The sequence below is a fragment of the Scyliorhinus torazame genome, chromosome 18 (assembly GCF_047496885.1).
Source record: "Scyliorhinus torazame isolate Kashiwa2021f chromosome 18, sScyTor2.1, whole genome shotgun sequence".
NCBI lineage: Eukaryota > Metazoa > Chordata > Chondrichthyes > Carcharhiniformes > Scyliorhinidae > Scyliorhinus > Scyliorhinus torazame.
In genome coordinates this window covers 42,486,467-42,509,643 of record NC_092724.1, presented here as the reverse complement: position 1 = coordinate 42,509,643, position 23,177 = coordinate 42,486,467, and the positions used below count along the sequence as shown (strand labels likewise).

At 44.5% G+C, this 23,177-nt stretch overlaps 1 protein-coding gene across 2 annotated transcripts in view; it reads right to left on the bottom strand.

The window, feature by feature from the left end:
- Positions 1-724: 724 nt before the first annotated feature.
- Positions 725-23,177, bottom strand: part of LOC140395166 (actin-like) — a 354,441-nt gene continuing 331,988 nt past the window's right edge. For both annotated transcript variants that reach the window (XM_072482668.1, XM_072482669.1), the window contains 5 exons: positions 12,979-13,081; positions 7,513-7,659; positions 3,445-3,639; positions 2,933-3,108; positions 725-1,966 (listed from right to left, as the gene is read on the bottom strand). In XM_072482668.1, the coding sequence (XP_072338769.1) occupies positions 1,817-1,966; positions 2,933-3,108; positions 3,445-3,639; positions 7,513-7,659; positions 12,979-13,081 (771 nt within the window). In that variant the 3' untranslated portion in view covers positions 725-1,816. The remainder of the gene's footprint in view (positions 1,967-2,932; positions 3,109-3,444; positions 3,640-7,512; positions 7,660-12,978; positions 13,082-23,177) is intronic.

The following is a 23,177-nucleotide window of genomic DNA, read 5'->3' as shown; positions in this document are numbered from 1 at the left end:
CAGCAACCTGGCCCTGAACCGACATGCAACTGTCGCATCATTAGTTTCCAGTTGGACAACGGGCCATTCATTGAATGCTAATTGGTATCTGTTATTAGGAAAGGATAAAAATTCGATACAGCCTTGCAATGATAAAATCATTCAGTTAATTTCTATGATTTTTGCACCAACCTGTCCAGCACTTTTTTAAAAATCACAGCTACAAGTCTTAATTGATTTGATATTTATGTCCAGTCATGTGCAGTTTTTTCCTTTGAGAATCAACTGGCAATTGCACCACCAGTTCTGTTTCTCTCACTCCTATCTATTCATGAAACATCTCTTTTGTTAAAGGAGAAAATAAGTGCTTGAGAATAATATTTTGGCAGTAAACATTTAAAGCGATTTTTAGATAGCAATTCTGCACACATATAGAAAACCTACACATTGCTGAGTTCTATTATTCAATGCAATTATACAAGAATTTTATTTTCAAAACCAGTTCTTTCTCCAACCAAAAAGTTATACAAAACCACAAATTAGATGTGTTTTCAATTTACATTCAGAAATTTACAGGTGTTTGGATTTGCATTTTGCAGAGGCTTCAAAACTCAGTGTTATGAGCCAGGGACTAGAGAACCCCAAAGTGTATCATGGAGTTCACCTGACCCACAACTTTTAATAGATTGTAATATGGGGAGCACACGGCCCACTCTACAGGTGTGGTACAGCAGAAATGGAACACTTTTTAAAGCAAAACAATGTTTATTCTATGAACTCAGTTAACCTTTTTAAAACATACAGTGAACACCTTAGCAACCATTAATTCAAATACAACCCCCAAAGAATACAACACTAAGTAATCCTTAAGTAAAGCTTTCATTTTAACATCCATATGACTTAAAACACCTTTTACCAGAAGCACATCAGGTTAAAGTCACTATTGTTATTAGTTTTAAATCACCAGGATCGATTTATAGAATTTAGATTACAGAGAGAGATTCATACACCTTCTGGCTGTGACTGCAGCTATCCAGCTCTGAAAACGAAACTAAAACACACCCTGCAGCCTGCTCAAAAACAAAAGTAAAAAGCTGACAGACAGCCCAGCTCCACCCACACTCTGACATCACTGCAGTAATAAACACCCATTTCTTAAAAGGTACTCTCACTACAGATATTTATATACACACCCATTTATAAACAACCATTTCTTAAGGTACTCTTCATTTCAAAGACTGAGAAACTGCTTCAAAACGGCTATAAATAAACTCAAATTTTCTGTCTGTCTCATCGCTCAACAATCTTGAAATGTATGGTGGGAATTAAACCATATTCTTCTACAATGGTTTCAGTGTGACTGCTGCTCATTTGTGGCCTCAGGAATACATTATTGACAGTAAACAAGCTGTTTGCAACCATTTTTATTGTGAAGATGTAAATGTCTAAAGGGTATAATGGGATAAACAATTTGCCTACTGGCAAGATTGAAAACCTAGCCGTAGTCTGGCACCATGGCTTTCGGGCTTAAGTGTTAAAAGTTGTTGAGGTGTTACCAATGAAGTTTACTTGTGGTGTAAGCTAAAATGATACACAGTCCAGACCTAGTTGTGAGCTCAGTTGCAGCTAGTGACCTGTCTATACATCACCCATCTGCTCACCACACACACTCTTTATAAAGTTGTAGTCCCATCAGCCCATTTTTGCTGTGATGTCGAGTAAGAGCAATATCGTTAGCAATGAACAAATGGCTTATAACAAACATTGATTCTGTTTTGTGTTTGCTCTGTTATATTGATTCATTTTTCTAGATTTCTGGATTTGTTTTTCTTTCTCACTAAATTAGTTTTCTGTGTAAAACTGTGGTTCCAAATTCTTCAAAGTCTTGGCGAGTTACACACATCTGGTGGAAGTTAGAAAGTCCAGACAAAATGGCTGCTCCTTTCCATGATAGGTAGTTCCTGTTGGGAGGTGCATGAACCTTCACCTATTGAATGAGAAAAACAATTCAGGTAAAAGGAAAATAATTCCTTTTATCTCATTGAACCAGAAAGGAATTTGACTGAATCATTGACTTTAAAAATAACTTCCCAATTTTGTCTCTTTGTGCCCATATTTTAATCTGAATTGTGCAAATTTTGGTAAACGAATACCATCTGTCCCCGTGACAAGCAGTGGGCTCTCAGGACTGCACTCATATGCGGGAATATTCTTTTGTAAGTAATGAGCACTGGCATAGCTTCAAAAGCATCCAATCCTTCGGTGTCATAATGAACATTTTTGAAAATGATGTAAAGGTTATCAGCGAATAGATTATGCCTGCTTTGTAGAAGGCACTAGCTCAATGGAATGTGGATGGCCTTTTCTCATGCTCTGTTTTAAGCTCACTTTGTTCAGCTATAGTCCCTAAATCAGAATTGGCTGGAATTTTCCGAGCAGGAATTGACAGTTCCAATTTACACAAAGGCACTAGCTTGTAACATCTGCCCATGCCATTTGTAATCGAGTAATCAAAATACACATTCAATCAAATTAAAGGCCCATACCATTTATGTTGAGCCAAGAAATCAAGGAACAATTTAATGCATGGCTGGAGAGAGAACGGATGGGGAGCATGTGGAAACCTCCATTGGTGAGGCTGCCATCTTTGTCAGTGCTACAACAAATATAAAAGAAAGGGTTTGTTCAAGTCATGTGGTCTTTTTTATGTTAACATCTCTTCTAACTCCATAATATAAATTTTAAAAGCAAGTGACTTCCACTGTGAATGTCAGATGATGATAGGAAATAGCTAGGCTGTAACCAAGTAGCCTGCAGTCACTTGCTGTCCTGGCACATACTGAACAAATGATAATGTAGATACGATTATAATGGGGCATTTTCAACCGAAGAATCATGTGCCAAAAAGAGAACACACCTTCTAGAGAGGAAGTTAGAAGTATAGGGAAAATACCTTTGTCCCTGGCTTTGCAAGGTTTGTCATCTCCTGTTGTAATCGTTCTTCCATGTTTCTAAACATACTGTTACCACCAGCTAGTACAATGTTGGCGTACATGTCATTGCGAGTTTCCTCACTGCATCTCTCAATCACTGAATGTCCCAAGGCAGGCAGGTTCTGTATGTCTTTGCCTGAAATACAAGTGACTGGTTCAACAATATGCAGTTCATGTGCCGATGCAAAATGCTTTTTGAAAAGTGCTACTCCTCCCCTGCACATCCATTTTGATGACTCTTGTGAGAAGATGAGATGATTCTGAAGAATTATGTTTAGTGATGAAATACAACTGCAAATGAAACCATGAGCCACATGTACAACAACAAAGCTTTGTATCAACTGAACAATGTACAATCAGGAGACCGATATCATGAAGGAGACATCTTGCACAGAAACATTGTTCTACTGTCAATAATCCATGAGCAGGGAAAGAGGATAAATTGCGGTCAAAACATTTCTTGACTAGTTACCTAATATAAATGGCTTAAAGATGACTTCAGGGCAGATGAATTTCTGGTTTGTGATGATCATTTTTTGTCCATCTGGAAGCTCATACTCTTCCTTTATTTCTTCTGAGTTGTTCTTGAAGTTCTCAAGTTCTGCTTCAAAATTAAGGGCAATGTAGCAAAATTTCTCCTTGATGTTTCTGATGATATCTAACCCAGCTAGAAAATTACATAAAATACTATTCAAAATGTGAGTAGGTTATTTAGACACCATAAACAGTGCATTTTGAGGTTTCCCAGATTCTTTAAGTTACATTTGGAGGGGCAGCACGGTAGCGCAGTGGTAGCACTGCAGTCTCACGGCGCCGAGGTTCCAGGTTCGATCCCGACTCTGGGTCACTGTCCGTGTGGAGTTTGTTCATTCTCCCCGTGTTTGCGTGGGTTTCGCCCCCACAACCCAAAGATGTGCAAGGTAGGTGGATTGGCCATGCTAAATTGCCCCTTAATTGGAAAAATGAATTGGGTACTCTAAATTTATTTTTAAAAAGTTACATTTGGAGTCTGGTTGATGGGGGTGGGGGTCAGCTAGCTCAGTTGACTGGACGGCTGGTTCACACCAACAGTGTGAGTTCAATCCCCGTACCGACTGAGGTTATTCATGAAGGCCCCGCATTCTCAACCATGCCCTTTGCCTGAGGTGTGGTGACCTTCAGGTTAAATCACCACCAGTCAGCTCAAAGTGGATAGCAGCCTATGGTCCTCTGAGACCATGGCGACATTTACATTTTAGTTGTTGGGACAGTGCTTTTTGTGAGTCTTAGAAGTTGAGTTTTAGGTGTACAGTCAGCAATTGATCCCTATTAGTTAATAGCCAATAGGACTAGATAACGTAGAGTGGGAGGAGGCTTGTCAGGAAAAATCTCAAGCACAGATTGGCTATCAGATAATCTACAGTGCAGAAGGAGGCCATTTGGCCCACCTGGTTTGCACCAGCCCCTGCAAAGAGAACCCTACTTAAGCTGACACCTCCACCCTATCGATGTAACCCAGTGACTCTACCCCTTTTAAGACACTTAAGGGCAATTTAGCATGGCCAACCCACCTCACCTGCACATCTTTGGACTGTGGGAGGAAACTCACGCAGACACACTGAGAACGTGCAGACTCCACACCGACCCAAGCCAGGAATCGAACCCGGGTCCCTGGTGCTGTGAAGCAACAGTGCTTTATGCTGCCCATGCCTCATCAATTCATTATTTTTTATATCTCTTATTTCTGTTTCTGTTTGTCTTTTAGGAGGCAGAATAACAATTGAACATAAGGAGAAAATCTATTACATCATTGAAATACTATTATATAAATACTTTTACATTAAAGTATGGCTGTCATTTTTCAGCTTGATTGAACAGACTTGGCATACAAATTGACCAATGCTTCAGTGATATTTAGTCTTAACTAATCAACGGTTGTATATAAAAATATTGTGGCAGTCTAAAGAATAGACAATTAATCCTTATGTAATGTAGAAGGACAATGAAAAATGTAGCTAGATTGACCTTGCGTTTTTTAAACCCTATGTAACTAATTTCTCTTTTGCTTCTTTTAAGCTTACCTAGATGTCCACTCTGCCCTCCATTCTAAAGTTTGTAGGATGGAGGAATAGTAGCATAACGGTCATGTTACCACTCTAGAAATGTAGAGGCTTAGACTAATGCTCTGGAGACATGAGTTCAAATGTTACTATGGCAGTTGGGGGAATACAAGTCCAACTAATTACTAATGATAAAACTATTGGGTCACTATAAAAGCTTATCTAAATATTAATATCCTTCAGGAAAGAAAATCTGCTACACCTCCCTGATCTGGCCTATATGTGACTCCAGACCCAAAACACTGTGGTTGACTCAACTGCACTCTGAAATGGTCCAGCAAACCACCCAATATAGAAAAGTCAAATATATTGGATGTACCTACACCGCATGGACTATGACTGGGGAAGATGGTTCATCACTATCTACTCATGGGAAATTAGCGTTGCAGAATTATTGCTGATCTTAACAATGAAGCTCACATCCCAAGAATAAGAAAACCGAATGAGTGGGCTGGATTCTCCAATTTTGAGACTAAGTGCTGACGCGCACAACCACTGGGAGTGGGAGAAGATCGGAGGGGGCGCCAGACCTGCGGCCCCTCACCATGCCTGAGCAGAGGCACTGGACGTGTTCAGCGGCCCGGAGGAAAGGGAGGGCGAGCGGGCAAGTGAGACCCTGATTAGTTGCGCATCCCCATGACACATGTGGCCAACCCTCACCCTCCCACAATTCCCACCCTTCACACCCTCCACGCAGCCCCGTCCCGCTGTCTAACCATACATGTTGTCTTGTGTCTTACAGGACCTGCCGGAGCCGGGTCCGGTCCATCCGGACACCCCTGCCCCCAGCCAGTGCCAGAGCCTTTGCCCCCCCAGGTGGCCGAGCACTGACGGGTGAGCAGCCTGAACACCAGCCCTCTTCCGGAGACTCAGGAGAGACTCCGGGTCGGAGGAGGACACGGACTTTCCGTCACAGCTGTCTCCTACACCCTCCACCATCTCAGAGACTATCACCTCGGTTGGGCACTTTAGTGAAGAGGTTCCTGGGACATTATCTGGTGCACATCACAAGTCGGTCTGGTACAGCAGGTGGTGGTAGGAGCAGCCAAACGGCCGGATGTTCAGAGGGCAGGCCTGCCCCAGGAACCAACTGCTGCCCAGACGGGTCATGGGCTCCTGGAACATCCAGTCCCACCCACCATGGAGGTGCAGTCAGAGAGCCAGGGACTAAAAAAGGGGATGACGGCCGGCTTCTAGCACTTGAGGGTGCAAGTGGAGGAGTCCATCCGCGTGCAGGAGCAGGGGGTGGTGCTGGTCATGTATGCCACTCAGGCCGACACCCCATGGGTGGCATCCGCGGTGGAAGCAACGGGGGGGTGACGGTGTTGGATATGGGTCAGCGTGTGCAAGGCCTGGGGCATTCTGTGCAGGCGGGGACCGAGGCCAAGGAAAGGTCTGCCTTCTCACAGGCAGCCATGTGCCAGAGCCACCTGGACATCGCAGCAGCGCACCTCAGCGTGGCTCAGTCACAGTAGGCCATGGCTGAGAACATCGGCGGCATTGCCGATGTTCTCAGGGGCTGGCTAGCGTGGCGCAAACTCAGAAAGAGGTGGCCCACACCTAGAGGGACGTGACCCACACCCAGAAGGACGTGGCCCAGTCACTGGCTGATGTGATGGAGAACCAGAGGGACGTGGCCCACACCCAGAGGGACGTGGCGCAGTCACTGGCTGATGTGGCACGGACCCTCAGTGTGGTGACACAGTCCCAGATGGGCCAATCCCTGTGCTTCATGGCTGTGAATTTTCAGACCCTGGTCGAGACCAGAGCAGGCCTCCAAGACTGGCAACGCCCGGTGGCGGGGGGCCTCAGGAGGTGGCCTCGCTTGCACCCCCGTCCCATGGAATAGCCCGGGGGCCATCGGGCACCCCAAGGGAGGAGAAGGTGCTAGGGCCTGTGCCGGTGACTCCCGCAAGGGAGGTGCCGGAACAGCGCAGCACCTCAGACCCCGAACCCCCACCCCCCCTCCGACGGGACCGTGTGATGGACGCACCAGCTCGCATGCAGGGATCACCCAGGTGGAAGGTCCTACTGTGGGCATGAGTCAGACATTGTCATACGATGTGGAGCATGGAGCTCATCACGGAGCGGGTTGTCATCATCCTCCATTCCATGGACCAGACCCGCTGTCACTGCCAACCCAGTGTCCCCAGCTTGTCGCGCCACAAGTTGTCGTGGAGGAGGTGTGCATGCGGGTGGTTTGGTGATGTGGGAGGTGAGGGGGTATGAGTCTGGGTTGGTGGGGTCCATGCCCCTGGTCAGCAACCCCCACTGTCTACCGCAATTTCTTTGTTGGAAGCTATTCTCTGCCCAATTGTGTTTCACGATTTTGGCGTCGTCAAACGGAGAATGCAGCCCAGTGTTTCCATAGTTTAAGGTCCCGCAGAGTGATGCCTTAAGTGGATTGGTTGAGTTACATGGTGGTGTATTATGAATATTACCTTTAGAAGTGAAGGACCAGCTATTGTTTTCAGTCAAAGATCTCATCATGTACTCTGTCAGGTCCTGTCCTCCCAGGTACACACGCTGGGTAATATTCTCTAAAGCACCTCCTTCAAAAATGGGAACCACATGTGTCACAGCTGATCCTGCAAGCAGCAAGATGAAGGAAATAAATAATTTTATAAAATAATTGATTACTTTGGTGTAGGAGCAGGTACTTGCATAAGCTAGGAAATGTATAATCATGTTTGTTCTTAGTTAGAACAAGGTCACTTTAAGAGTACGATCACGTGGTGTATGGATGATGTCATTGGCTTTTTGCGAGGCAAACAGGCTGTCTATCTTCACAGTCTGTTGAGTAAACACCTTTCCAATAAAGCTCTTGTTTGTACCTTTGTGGTCTGCAAGCCTATACTTTAAAAATACCAGAAAGAAAACTGACGACAAGGATGTCGGAACTACATATGCACTCCCGGACGAAAATATATAGAAAAATCATCAATCCGTGAGCAGACATCCAAAAAGGATTAAGAAGCTAAAAACATCCCTACACTAAAGCTGGCGTCAGAGGGGTGCCAAATATTAGTAGCCACCTTTGGAGGAACCAAAATTTTAACTATAGATTTCAGAGGAAACAACATGGAAAAGAAGCTCAGCATGTGCTCTGCCTGGAAAGATCCGTAACAGTACAAAGAGCTGTGATGAATGTAGAAATTGATATATATGATGTTTCATATTTGTGGCAGTATTGTTATTAAAAACCCTGGGTTTAGAAAAAACATTCAGGCACCATGTCTACTAAAGCTGTAATTAAGGTGCCGTAAAAGGTTAAGTAATCATTGATTTTTAACCATTTACTTGTTTAAATAGAGATGGTGAATGGAGCAAAATAAATGGGAGTAGTTTTGCAGTCTGCTAGAAGATTTTAAGTTGAACAGCAGTTTGCCCTAGGATTTGAGTCTGACAAGACAGAAGGATTTTCAGGATGTTTCTGAAAGGGTCTCTCGAAAGGTCTGCGCAGATAAGCAAGTAACTCTTAAGTGGTGTTTGAACTGTATTGGGTTGCTTAATTGGAATATTGTGGCAGGAGTAGATAGTAAGTTAAAAGTTTTTCCTTTTATTTAAGAACTGTTTAACTGATAATTGTAAAGCTATTTCTTTGATGTTAATGTGGTTAATTCTGTGTTCAAATTAAAGATTGTTTTAACAGGAAAGATAACTATTGGCCAGCATCGTCTCTCCTAAGGTGAAGTATCCTTTCCTCTCAGTTTTACAAATTGAAAATTGTTTGGGGTCTCTCGTCCAGTATCCTAACAAAAGTTGTGGTCTGGTCTGGTATCCTATCAGAGCACTGAGCAGCAATTACTCAGCAATATTAGTTCAGAGGTGGAATGTTCCATAACTCAGAAGGAAACCGGTTGAACTCGGGGGCACTTTGTTTGAAAACAAATAAGCTAGGTAGTGCTAAAGGTCTTGTGGCACATAGTGCAAGCCCCTTTCTCCATAATGGAAGGAATGTTTGGTGGCATGGGACCAAAGATTGAGAACACTGAAAGATTCAATTATATTGTCTAATCTAACAAAATTCCAATATTGTAGTCCCAACCTTCCTGGGGGTTTTGGGGGGTGGGGGTCGACCTTCAACCTCCTGTGAAGTTTGGTGCAGCCAGAAAAAACAGACTTGAAAACCTATGATGAGATTATGGAGATATTGTAGGGCCACTTATTATCAAATAAACCAAAGGTTAATTTTCTATGAAAATAAACCTTTGGTCATCGCCAAGAGGATCAGGTTCCATGAATGTAACCGACAGGGATCATAGAATTTACAGTGCAGTAGGAGGCCAATCGAGTCTACACCGGCCCTTGGAAAGAGCACCCTACTTAAGCCCACACCTCCACCCCATCCCCAGTAACCCCACCTAACCGTTTTTGGACACCAAGGGGCAATTTAGTATGGCCAATCCACCTAACCTGCACATCTTTGGACTGTGAGAGGAAACAGGAGCACCCAGCGGAAACCCACGCAGACATGGGGAGAACATGCAGACTCCGGACAGACAGTGACCCAAGTCAGGAATTGAACCTGGAACCCTGGAGCTGTGAAGCAACTGTGCTAACCACAGTGCTACCATGCTGCCCCTGCAGAATGGTGAATCAATCACACAGTTCATGGCTACTTTGATGAAATTAGCTGAATACTGTGAATTTGGAGATGTTTTGAATGACACCATTAGAGATAGAGTAGTGTGTGGGTTAAGAAGTGAAGTTATACAAAAAAAAAGGCTATGAACAGAAAGCAACTTAAACCTAAAGAAGACTTTAGCCCAACAATTAAGTCCAAACACAAGTCTATAAAATGTCGGCTGTGACCCGAATACAGACACTGGTTCGGAATTGCCACCAATGTGCAAAAAGGCTGGTTCCCCCAATAGCAGACCGATGGTAGAAAGATGCAAAAGGCAGGAGTGGTGGGTAAAAGGGGTACATCAAATGTGCATATTGGGGCACGTCATGGATGCAAAGGGACTGTGCAAATCACCTTCTAAAATTAAAAGCCATAAGTGAGGCACCTGCATCTCAAAACATTAATAAACTCAAAAACTAATGAAGTTGATTTAACCACTATGGAAGGTTTGTCCCTAATCTAGCAACTATTCTTAAGCCTTTACACAATTTATTAACAGAAAATGGAAATAGGTGGATCAATGCGAGAAGGCCTTCGTAGACGCGAAGGAGGCACAATTAAAGTTAGAAGTCCTGGTACACACTGATCCAAAATTTCCCTTGCAACTGGCTTGTGACACATCGCTGTATGGGTTGAGAGCAGTGGTTTATCACAATGCCCAATGGTGAAGAGAAGCCAATGGCATTTGCATCAAGATCCTTGAGCAAAAGAGAAATGAACTATGCACAGATAGAGAAGGAAGCTCTCAGCACAGTTTTGGAATCAAACATTTTTATCAATACCTACATGGACGGAAATTTACTTTGCCAACAGATCATCAGCCTGGTTGGGGCTGGTTTAGCACAGGGCTAAATCGCTGGCTTTGAAAACAGACCAAGGCAGGCCAGCAGCACGGTTCAATTCCCATACCAGTCTCCCCGAACAGGCGCCGGAATGTGGCGACTAGGGGCTTTTCACAGTAACTTCATTTGAAGCCTACTTGTGACAATAAGCAATTTTCTTTTCATTTCATTTCAGCCACTGACAACAATACTTGAGCAGCACACCGGTATTCCATCTCTAGTAGCGGGTTAGATGCAGAAATGGGTGTTACTGTTGTCAACTCATACACATATGCTAAAAATCTAAACTCCATGGAAACACTGGTGGACTCTAGATTACCTTTACCTAACAAGTCGTTCAAGTGGTAATATTTTCTATTTTGAAAAAGTTGATAATACTCATGTAACCATAGGGCAAGTTAAGAAGTATACCAGAAGTAATCCACTACTGTCAGAAGTTATGGACACGGTACCTTGTGCCAAGACCACTGGGGCAAACCCAGCGTTGAAGCCACATGTTACCACAAAGACTCAAACTATCCGTACAGACTGGTTGTCTCCTCTGGGGAATGAGGGTCATCATTCCACCATTATTAAGGGAACATGTCCTTAACCAACTTCATGAAGGTCATTGTGGGATAGTAAGGCTGAAGGAGATAGCTGAAGCTACTTTTGGTGGCCAATGCTCAATAGTGAAATTGAAGAGAAGGAGGGCATGTGTTAGGCTTGTGCAAAGGTATGAAACTTGCTGCCTCTAGTGCTATTATACCCATGGAAATGACCAGAAGGGCCATGGCAAAGAATGCATATAGATTATGCCAGACCATTCAAAGTACGAATGTTTACCATTGTGGTAGACCTGCACTTGAAAAGGCCTTAAGTCGTCATATTGAAGACTACGTCCTCAGAGAATAATAGAAATACTGGGTTAAGATTTTTGCAAGATTCAGTTACCCTGAACAATTTGTTAGTGACAAAGGGCCACAGTTGATTTTGCAAGAATTCACAAATTATCTAAAGGTGAACGGAAACTAAGGCATCCAATTATCCCACCACAAATGCGCTGGCTGAAAGGTTTGTTCAGACAATGAAACATTCATTGAAGGTAACTTGTGAGCAAGGATCATTGTCAAAACGACTATGACAGTTGCTGATGACATACAGGAATACGACACATTCAACAACTTAAGGTTCTCCAGCATTACTCATGGCAAAATGTCGGTTGCACGCAGTGTTTGATTTGCTGAAGCTGCTTAAGACGAGAAATTGTTGACCGGAAACAACAAAGTCAGATTTTGCAATGTGAGAACAGGGCTAAATGCCATGTTTTTAAGAAACGTTAGGAAATATTGGCCAGGAATTATACAACCAGTAAGAAGTGGAAACTTGCCAGACATCTTAGCATAGACATGACTAGTTTCCTACACTGTTCAAACCTGGGGCGATGTGTGTAGGAGATATGCTGAAATACTTAACAACCAGAACTAGTTTGCCAGAGACAGAATCAACCAAGGGTCCATACCAAACTGTGTCAAGTGAAGACCTAGACATTCCTGAGAACCTGACAATACCAGAAACAACTGTGGAAGACAGTACCCGAGGACACTTCAACACTGAGTCAACCTGAAAACATGACGTTGTCTTCGGTTGAAACAACTGCAGGCAATGTCCAAATTACATGAAAACGCAGATGCCGGAGGTTTGCTGACAACCACACAGAAATCAACATCTTCTGAAACATATAACTTATTGACTGTTGTGTTTCTTAATTGTTCATATTATAATTGTTCATATTATAAATTTTGATTGTTAACATTATATTGTATTTCATTTCAGGAACTTCTGATGTAAAGGGTGAGGAAAGTGTTGTGTATTCATGTTTGTTCCTAGTTGGAACAAGGTCACTAAAAGACTGATCACGTAACGTCTTGATGACGTCTTTGGGTGTATGCGCGGGCAAATGGACGGTCTTTACAGGCTGTTGAGTAAACACCTTTCCAATAAAGCTATTGTTTGTACCTTCATGGTCTGGAAGCCTATCCTTTAAAAATACCACACAGATCGTAACAGTTTACTGACCAGCTGCATTGTTTTAATTAAATCCGCTCTCAAAATGCAAAGTATCTTTATATTTTAATTGATGGTTTATGATGAAATCTATGAGTGAATCAGCAACAGGAGAATTAAACGAGTAAGGCAGAAGTTTTTTTTTAGTTAAGGCATCACGGTCGGCACAGGCTTGGAGGGCCAAAGGACCTGTTCCTGTGCTGTACTTTTCTTTGTTCTAAACACATTGATGAAATGTGAGCGTTTCAATTTTGATCAGTTCAATTTTGTGTTCAATTCAAAATAATTTCTGCAAAAGATTGAAATACTGTCACCTGTAGTACCTAGTCCACCAGTCTTTGAATGTAATGTGCATTTACTCAAATGGTTCTGAGATCATTTATCATTACCTGAATCAATGACAGTTCCTGTAACTTTACCAGTGGAATGTAGTGCCAGCACTGCCTGTATCCCCAGAAATAGAGAAGGAACTTGGAATGTTTCAAAAAGAATCTACATTGGACAAAACAAATGCAAAACAAATTTGGATGAAATGAACACAAAATGACTGCAGTGTTTATAACTTATCAGTTAGGATTTTCACTTTTCGTATGGAATATATTATCAAGTCTATCTGAAATAGGATTTGGGTTCAGATGTGAAATAGCCCCGGAATAGGTGGATAATCTTGCCTGTGGCTTTGGGGAGGAGAGGCAAACCTTCATGCACAAAGCCAAGAACAACAAGTCCCTTTCTGGTCCTATTTTCTGATATATATTCAGTAATGTTGTATGCAGAAATATAAAATTACATATGAAGCTTGCATATAGGGAATGGCAGCATAATAGGGAAGGAACTGAACTAGTGATCAGAGACAGGAGTTCAAATTCCACTTCAGCAGTGTGGGAAATTTAAACTCCGTTAAATAAATAAATCCGAAATAAGAAGTTTGTATCAGTAATGATGATTATGCAGCTATCATATTTCTGCAAAAATACATGGGGGTGGATTCTCCGCATCCCCGTGCCAAAATCGCGCTGGCGCGGGGAGGAGAATCAAATTTCCAAATGGAATAGGGCCCTGCGTCACTCCGGCAATTCTCCTGTTGCACTTATTAATAATGATGCTCTTTAGAGTCGCCAGGTATCAAATGATACCACCACAAGGCTTTACCAGACATCGATCAAAGGACCACACAACCAGTTAGTCAGTTCAAGTTCAAAGATTGTTTATTTACACACAAGGATTACTTTGACATGCAACACAAAACACTACAAGTTAAACTACACATAACAACTACAATAACCTATACTTAACTTCAGGGCAACCGGCTCTATGCAGATGGACACGCCTTTGTCCGGATCTTGCGGGGCTGGGTGGAAGAAGTGGCTCTGTTTCTGCTGGGCTCATCCGTCTGGTAGCGATCGTTAGTCTTGAACTTGCCTGTCTGGTCGTTATGCTGCACTTGAGTTGGCATAGGCCGGATCCAAGAGAGCACATGGCTGTGTCTCTTCTTATCCCTCTGGGATTCGCGCTCTTTGGGGCGGTCCTTAACTTGGACCCAATAATTCGACAGGCTTCGATCACTACCTTTGATTTTGGCCAATAAAGGGGCGGATGACTTGATGGCTGGGCGTGTCCTTAGCAGTCATTGACCTTGGCTGTTTGGGCTCCCTGAGTAAAGGGAGTGGCGCCGATTAGTCTGTATCTGTATCGGTTAGCTGAGTACAGTTCTTTTGTTCTGGGGAAATGGGCCATTAGAATGCAAACGAGCGGGGATTTTGATCGTGTCTAGCTATCTGTGTTGCAAATACACACAAGCTCTGAGTCTGTCTGAGTCCTGGGTTGGCCATAATTCCCATGGTCCTTTGCAGGTGGTCATCTGTGATGGCTACATCCCGTCCTCTTGATCCTGAACGCGAAGCGTGGTGGATCACACTGTTGATCCTTTATCCATCCCTGGTGTGCCGGTTATCCTTGGTCAAGGACAGGTTCTGCACTACTCTGGGTCCTATGTTTTTGGAGCACTTACCTAACAATTTTATGAACAGATCATACATTCATAATTTCTAACAGGTCATTATAAAACATTTCACTATTACACATTTAACTTAATCGCACAAGGGGACATCTAACTATCACTATCTAAGCTACTCTCATGCTGCTGGCAAATACCAAAAAGAACTTATGTACAATACAAGATTTCAAAACAGCAGCATCCCATTTCTACTTAATCTATCAAAATTACAGAGGTATACGGTCGTTATTGTTATCAGCGTTTACAGTGTTTGTTAAGTTGTGTGAATTCCAAAGAAGGGGGCTCGGTCGGAGTGTATATATCGGGGCGCGGGAGTTTCTTTTTCGCCATTTGCGGAGTCTAAGTATCTGGATGACACTGCAGATTATTGAAATTACCAGAAGGGCCTCTCCTGTGTATGAAAGGGGTACCATTTGGCAATGTTTTCACACCAAGTAGGGGTTTCAGTGTCTATCTCTGTGTGGTGTGTCCAGGCTAGGAGTGTCATGTTGTGTGGTGGTGTTCGGGGCTGGTGTGGTACAGAGGCTTGTAACGCGCGCAGTTGTAGGAGTCCAGCAATGATCACAATGTAGGTCATCAGTCCTCTCTTCATCTTGTCTTCTGTCTTCCGTATATTCCTGGAGGTGCAAGCATAATATCTGTTATTATCTTTGGTTAATATCTTGTTTATTTGTCTTTCTCTCCTTAACTTCAATTACCCATTAGAATCGTCACCCTGTGTGACTGTCTCATTTTCTTTTTCTTGAAATAACATTTTGAGAGACTAAGACATTGCCAAAAAAAATGTCTTTGTAAGTGCAGAGATTCTCGCAGCTGGTGGTCGATGTGGGGAGTGGGTGGACAATTTCTCCATCCAGTCTTTCCTTTATTGCAACCAGTGATGGCTGAGGCTCATCATAACCAGCCGAATTTTAGGGCAGCCAGTTTTATAAAGTTTCTTCGTCCCAGGGTCCAGAGGTAGTTCGCGTGTAGCAGCATATGTGGCAACCAAGTATGTCCAACGTGTAAATAGCAGGTGGGGAACGACCAGAGGGTTGCGGATGGTAAAGGGATGAGTGTACAGACTGTGGCAAAGGGCATTCTTTAAACCACAATAAAGAGCAGAGAAGGGAAAACCATTCCAGAGTACTCGAAGTGACGGGAACATGAGGTGCGTGTGGGCCGCAGCAGGGCAAGAATGGGTGGAATCCCTGGGTTGGGCGGTGATCAGTGCCATTGCTCCACTACCCGACCTTAACTGACCAGATGCATTTGGGGTCCTCGGGCAGGGTGGGGATCAGTGCAGTTACTTCACTACCTGGGTGACCGTAACGAGCGGAAAGAATTTGTAACATGTGAGATCCAACAATTGTTCTTTTAACGGCCATTGGTCCGTAAATGGTGTCGGAAGAGTAACTATGACTGTAACAAGAAATTGGGTGTCAGGCCGACATAAATTAAAACCATGTAACAAGAAGAAAGAAAGAAGGAAAATAAAAAGGTGGGCAGGCTCCATCAGGAAGTAGGACACCGTAATTCTTATGCGGCTCCTTTTTCTCATCATCTGGACACCTCAGGGTTCTGTACCAAACATCGTTTTAAAAGGATTACCGAAAACGAGAGTCAGAATCTGAATCATCCCGATCTCCTGGTTGCCAGACTCATGTCTGCTGTTTTTGTGCCATGGCCGCGTGGGCCGTCATGGAATCCGAATCGTCATGTCTAACCAGTCTACAAGAGTTGTCGCGGTGCCAAAAAGGGTTTTTTGTCATGAGGCGTAGGGGCGGTGGCAGTGAAGGGCAAGTTACTGTGTCGGGCGGTGGCGGTGGCTGTGGAAGGGGGTATAGGGGGCCAAACATGTCTTGGTCATGGTACTGGGGGTTGGAGTGACTGGGGCCGGGGAGGTTGTACCAGCGGTCAGTGATCATGGTCAATTGGGGGAGGCTGGCGCTGTCGTTGGAGTCAAGCTCAAGGTGGAAGGTCGTACCTGTGGGCGGAGACAAGGTTGGGTCTGTGGGCGTGGATGTGCTGTCAGGGTTGGGGGAGGGTTAGACTAGGTTGTCGATGGGCGTGGCGGAATCATCTGCTATTGCTAGGGAGATCTGGTGGGAGTGGCTACATTGGATTCCATAGACTTTGAGCTGGTTGATATGGAACCAACCAGTTTTACCATTGGGGTACGTTATCTTGTACACAGAGGGGCTGACTTTGTCCGAAATGGAGTAGGGTCCACCAAATTTGGGGGAGAGGAATGAACTGGGATTGTAAAGGGAAACCATTACTTGCTGACCGACTGTGTACTCTTCGGGGTGGATGGTTTTGTCAAAGCAGGCTTTACTCTGCTTTTTCCTAGCGCCTAGTCGGACAGCTGCAGCGAGCTGTCCTGCTTTAATATTGTCTGTGACTTATTGGACCGCTTTTTCATGGGTGAGGGTGGTGACTGTGGGGCTTGCCAAATCGAGACCTAATAAATATTCAATTCCTTTCATGAGAGTGTGGGGGTGAAACCTGTGGAACTGGATATTGTGTTCCGAATAAACATAAGGGCAAATATGAGAACTGTGTCCCATGTAGTGTTATTTTGTTGCACTATTTTTCTGATGGTTGCTTTTAAAGTGCAGTTCATTCTCTCAACAATGCCGCTGGATTGGGGGTTATATGCTATGCGGAACTTTTGTTTGATTCCGAAAATCGTTAGGACATTTTGCATGACTCTGCCGGTCAAATGGGAACCTTGGTCTGACTCAATGCTGCGGGGGAGTCCCCAGCGTGTAATTATCTGTTGGGTCAAAATCTTAGCTGTGGCCTTTGCAGTGTTTGTCCGTGAGGGAAATGCTTCTACCCATTTTGATAAGGTGTTGATTACTACAAATACATATTTGAAACCATTTCTGCAAGGGGGAGGGGGCCAATGTAGTTGAGTTGCAAATTTGTCCAAGGGCCATTAACAGGTGGGTGTGTCTCAATTGTCCCTTCTTGGAGTACCTTTCAGGATTGTTCTGTGCACAGATTAAACAATTCTCAACATAATGTGTGACATCGGATTTTAAATCGGGCCACCAACACAAAGGTTTTAAATGGGCAATGGTATTGTCTATCCCCTGATGTCCGTGTCCGTCATGAAACTGGTAAATTATCTGGTTTCTGTCCTGGGTGGGGACCACATAAATTCAATTTTTCAAAACTATACCGTCCTGTACCGTCAATGAGTCCTTGCATTTGTCGTGGGGGGCTGGGAAGTTACCATCTAAAACTTGTTTGAGAGCGTCGTCTGCCTTTTGGGCCTGGGATAGATCCTTGATATTGGTCTGAGAAACCTGGACTGCGTGTATCGGTTCACTTTCGGGGGGTTGCCAAAAGTGACCGTGGCATGATCCTGACTTAGCTAAGGTGTCTGCCTTTACATTACCGGGTGGGGAGGAACGATGATGGCTTCTCACTTTAATAATACCGTACGTGCGGTCTTTAGCTGTCCTAAGGATGTGTTTCAACAATGGGTCTGAGGGGAGGGGTTTACCATCAGCGGATACGAATCCTCGAGATTCCCACAGGGGCAGGAATTCTGTCAAGCTATTGCACACATATAAACTGTCTGAATGCATGTCTGCGGGGGTTGGAAAGGAATCTGGGTGCTGCACTACATATGCTATAGCTGCTAATTTGGCTGCTTGCGATCCTAGGTGGCCGGGCAATTTTAAAGATATTTCTTCTAATGCACGTCCCTGTGCGTCTTCCACATAAATTCCACAACCAGTTATTCTCTTTCCATTTTCTATTGTGGTGAACCGTCTACATAAATCTTTAAAGTGTTGTCTATGATGTGTGGATTCTGCGTTTTACTGCCTGCTCGTGTGTGCAGTGAATTCGGAATAAAGGGTCCTGTGTGGTGTTGGGCTGCTATGATCTAGCACTCGTGGGGTCCTGCATACTGAAGGTTATCTGCTAGAAATGTGTGGGTCTTTGTACGTTTGACTGTAATGTCCCTTCCTTGTAACAACAGTGTCCAGCGAGCTGCTCTGATCTGGCTGACTGAACCATCCTTTAACCTATATTTCTAACAATAGCTGCGTTGGGGTGTGCTCGGTTAAAATCGTTACTGGGTTAAGGCCTGTGATGTAAGCAAAATACTGCACTGCCCAAAAGACTGCAAGTGCCGCTCGCAGGCTGTAAATCCTTGTTCTACGGGATCCAAAATTCGTGAGGCATAGACTACGGGTCCTAAGCGGTCATGTCTTTCCTGTATGAGTACTGCTGATAGGGTTCGGTCGGGGGTTGCTACTTCTAGGGAGAGTGTGGTCTGGAACTTGCAAAGCGGGCTCTGTGCCTAGGGCGTGTTTTATTTCATCGATGGCGTCTGTGTGCTGAGGAAGCCATTCCAATGGGGCGTTCTTTTTAAGAAGTTCTGAAAGTGGGGCTGCTTTTGTGGCAAAACCATCGATATGGTTCCTACAATATCCAACTAATCCTAAAAATGACCGGAGTGCAGTGACATTGTGGGGCAGGGGCAATTTAACTATTGACTCTATTCGCTTCTGTTCGATTTCTCTCTTCCCGTGGGTGATAATGGTGCCTAAATAAAGGACCTTTTCTTTTAAGATCTGGGCTTTTTTGGGGTTGACTTTGCATCCAATGGATTGCAAAAGACCTAGTAATTCCGAAAGAAGCTTTACATGCTCTTCCTTTGTGTCCGTCTGTAGGAGTAAGTCGTCCACGTACTGTATAAGGCATTTGGGTCGGGAAAATTTGGAAAGTCCGTTGGCCAATTGTCGGTGGAAAATGGAGGGGGGTTGTGGAATCCTTGCAGGAGGCATGTCCACGTATACTGCTGCCCTTGAAATGTGAACGTGAACTTATATTGACAGGTCTTGTCTAGCAGGATGGACCAAAGTCCATTGCTGATGTCCAGCACTGTGAAGTACTTTGCCTGTACTCCCTGCTTGAGCATGGTCTTGGGACTCGTGGCAACGGTGGGGGTGCTAAAGGGGTGACCTTGTTAAGTTCTCGGTAGTCGATTGTCAGTCGCCAAGAACCATCGGTTTTTTTCACGGGCCAAATTGGGGCATTATTTGTTGAGTTTACTGGCCAAATTACTCCTTGATCTAATAAGCTATTGATGACTTTTGAAATATCACCCTTGGCTTGCTGTGGGAAACCGTATTGCTTCTGTGGTTTAGGATCGGGGCCTGAAATTGTGACCATTCATGGGATCTTCCCACAATCGTGTTTGTGTTGGGCAAAGGAAGCTTTATGTTTTCTGAGGACCTCTCTAATTGTCTGGTCTGTACTAATTGTTTGCGGATCAAACCAGTAGTCTCCTACTGAGCAAATCCTATGTTCATAGTCCCCTACTGTGAGCGTAGCGGGGGCTCTAGCTGCTTTGGCCATTTTCCATACACATCTATTCACGGGATCAAAGGAAAGATTATGGGAGCTCATAAAATCGATTCCTAGAGTGTGCTCGGCTGTTTGGGGCAAGTCGACTAAAACAACGGGGTGTCTGGTGCTTATGGTTCCTATCTGAATACCTACGGGGGCTGTGATGTATCCCTGCTGTACGTGTCCGGTAAATCCACTAAGGATGATGGTGTCTGTGGTGGGCCATTTGTCACTCTGGAACATTGTGGAGGCGTTTAAAGTGGTGCGGACCCTCCTGTGTCCCAAAGAAATTCTACTAGATGTCACCGGACTGCCTGTGACTACTGGTCTGCCTGATTTGTCCCAGAGTGTGTCGCAGACCCAGGTTGGGGAGTCCGAACACCATCAATCTGTCGTGTTGATTGCTGAAATATCTGAACGGGCGCTAGCACTATGTATGGGCCTAACATTGTTCCTAGGTGGGGGGCCTGGTTGTTGGTGGCATTGCTGGTTCGGGGGGTTTTGTCGGCATTCAAAGGCGTAATGTCCCATGTGTCCACAATTATAGCAACCTCGTGGTGCCTGTGCTCTGGGGTGCTGTCCTTCATGTCTACCCTCATTTATCCATGCTGGGTCCTGGTTAGTCCTGACTGGGTGCGTATTTGCTTCTACCTGTTCCTGATCTGCCTTCCTGTGTAAGGATTGTTCCCAAGCTCTGAAGAGTCATTTTAAAACCCAAACTTCATTGTGTGCGGGGTCGTAATTCATACAAGCCTTTTGACCTGCTTCTGTGGCGTGGGAGACTAAAGTGAAAGCCCATTTAGTTGTGTCGTCGTTATCCGAGTGTGTGCGGTTCAAATCTCCAAATACGGTATTAAAATGGATCCAAAGGCGACCTGCAAATGTGGTCAGATGCTCTCCCTTCTTTTGCCTACAGCGGTTCAAACCTTCTACGGGGGTCTCCCTTGTTGTACCTGATCACATCTAAAATGGCCGTTTTCATCTCCTGTAGGGTTCCTCCTCCTACATTCTGGGGTTCTGGTAAAGCTGAGCTGACGGACTGGTCAAGGCTCATTACTATAAGTTTAACTTCCTCCCTTTTGTCTAGACCGTACATAACCTTTTGCTGGTGTACTCTCTCAAAGAAATTATGCGGGACTGCGTGGGTTCAAATGGATCAATTTCTGCGCAGGCATCTCTCAATTGGGTGATGGATAATGGAGTGGTGTAAACGCAATCGGTCTCCTCCTGATCCGATGACTTGCGCTGAGCGGTGACCGGATTCATGGGGGGGTGTGCTGCCTGTGCAGTCGGTGGTGCGGGTGCTTTCCTTTTTGGGGCATGGGGGGCTCTATGGTGATTTTCTGTGTTCTCCACATATCTCTGGGCGGTTTCATTTGGTTCTTGCCAATTGGGGGCACCTTCCTCATCTAAATTTTGTCCGAAGGTATCTCTAAATCCGTTTTGCACTGAAAGCAGTGACTGCAACTTCGCTATTTGTTGTCTACATTTCACATGGTCTACTGTGCTCTGTCTTTGTTCAGTAGTGGAGCTATGGAGTGCTCGTAAAGCTGTCTTTAAATCTGCGTATTGTCTCGTTAACTGTGCTACCTGCTGTTCTGTCTCTTCTCGTACCAAAATTTATCTTGGTAGGCTTTATCGTACTGGGTCTGAAGGCTGCTACGGTGAACTAAACAAGATTGGTGTGCCCGTTTGACATCAGCCATCTCTTTATCTTTAGCTGCCAACTGATCCCGGAGTTGCTCATTAATCTTTTCACTTTCACTGTAGTTTCCCTCATTCTTCTCTTCTTTCTCAACTAGCTGTCTGCGGAGCGTCCTCACGACCTCCTCTGTGCCTCGCAACTGTGCCAAACAAGACACTATTGCCATCGGCTTTCGAACTTTCGCTGCGTTTTTCTTATGTACCTCGGTTAGGTTGTCCCACCAGGTTTGTCCTCTGCTTCCTGGACCTGACTCATCATTTGAACAAAACTCGGACCAAAGGGGCCATCCTTTCCCCTTCAAATACTTCCTCAATTCCTCTTCCCATATGGGACACTGCTCTGCTCTGTTGGTCGGTGCGACCTCGGGTTCCTGCGGGTTCATTAAACGTTCCATCGCTTTTGTGGCCATTGCTACTATAATCTCGTTTTTCCTACCGTTAATCTGTTTTTCCTACCGCTAATTTCTGTTTTCCTACCGTTAATCTCTGTTTTCCTACCGTTAATTTGGGACAGAGGGAATAAGGCGGTGATTCGAACAGCGGGTATGGCCTAGGTTATTTTCCGGTTCACAATACTCCCGATAGTTTTATGCAAAATCCAACGCGTTTACCCTGTTAGTACGCATGCAGGTTAATACACACTTCCGAATCTTGGTGATTTGATCGATTCGGGCCTTACACTTGTGGTTCTTTAATTTTTTTTTTCCTCGCAATTGGATTTCATAGTTTTGTGGGTTCTCTCGGAGTGACAAAATCACTTCTAATCGAATCCCACCAGAGTTGCCAATAATGATCCTCTTTTTAATAATGATACTCTTCAGAGTCGCCAGGTATCAAATGATACCACCACAAGGCTCTCCCAGATATCGATCAAAGGACCACACAACCAGTTAGTCAGTTCAAGTTCAAAGATGGTTTATTTACACACGAGGATTACTTCGACATTCAACACAAAACACTACAAGTTAAACTACACCTAACAACTACAATAACCTATACTTAACTTCAGGGCAACCGGCTCTAGGCAGATGGACAAGGCCTTTGTCCGGATCTTGCGTGGCTGGGTGGAAGAAGTGGCTCTGTTTCTGCTGGGCTCATCCGTCTGGTAGCGATCGTTGGTCTTGAACTTGTCTGTCTGGTTGTTATGCTGCACTTGGGTTGGCATAGGCCGGATCCAAGAGAGACCGAGCACATGGCTGTGTTTCTTCTTATCCCTCTGGGATCCGTGCTCTTTGGGGCGGTCCTTAACTTGGACCCAATAATTCGACAGGCTTCGATCACTGCCTTTGATTTTGGCCAATAAAGGGGCGGGTGCCTTGATGGCTGGGCGTGTCCTTAGCGGTCATTGACCTTGACTGTTTGGGCTCCCCGAGTAAAGGGAGTAGCGCCAATTAGTCTGTATCAGTTACCGGAGTACAGTTCTTTTGTTCTGGGGAAATGGGCCATTAGAATGCAAACGAGTGGGGGTTTCGATCACGTCTAGCTATCTGGGTTGCAAATACACACACAAGC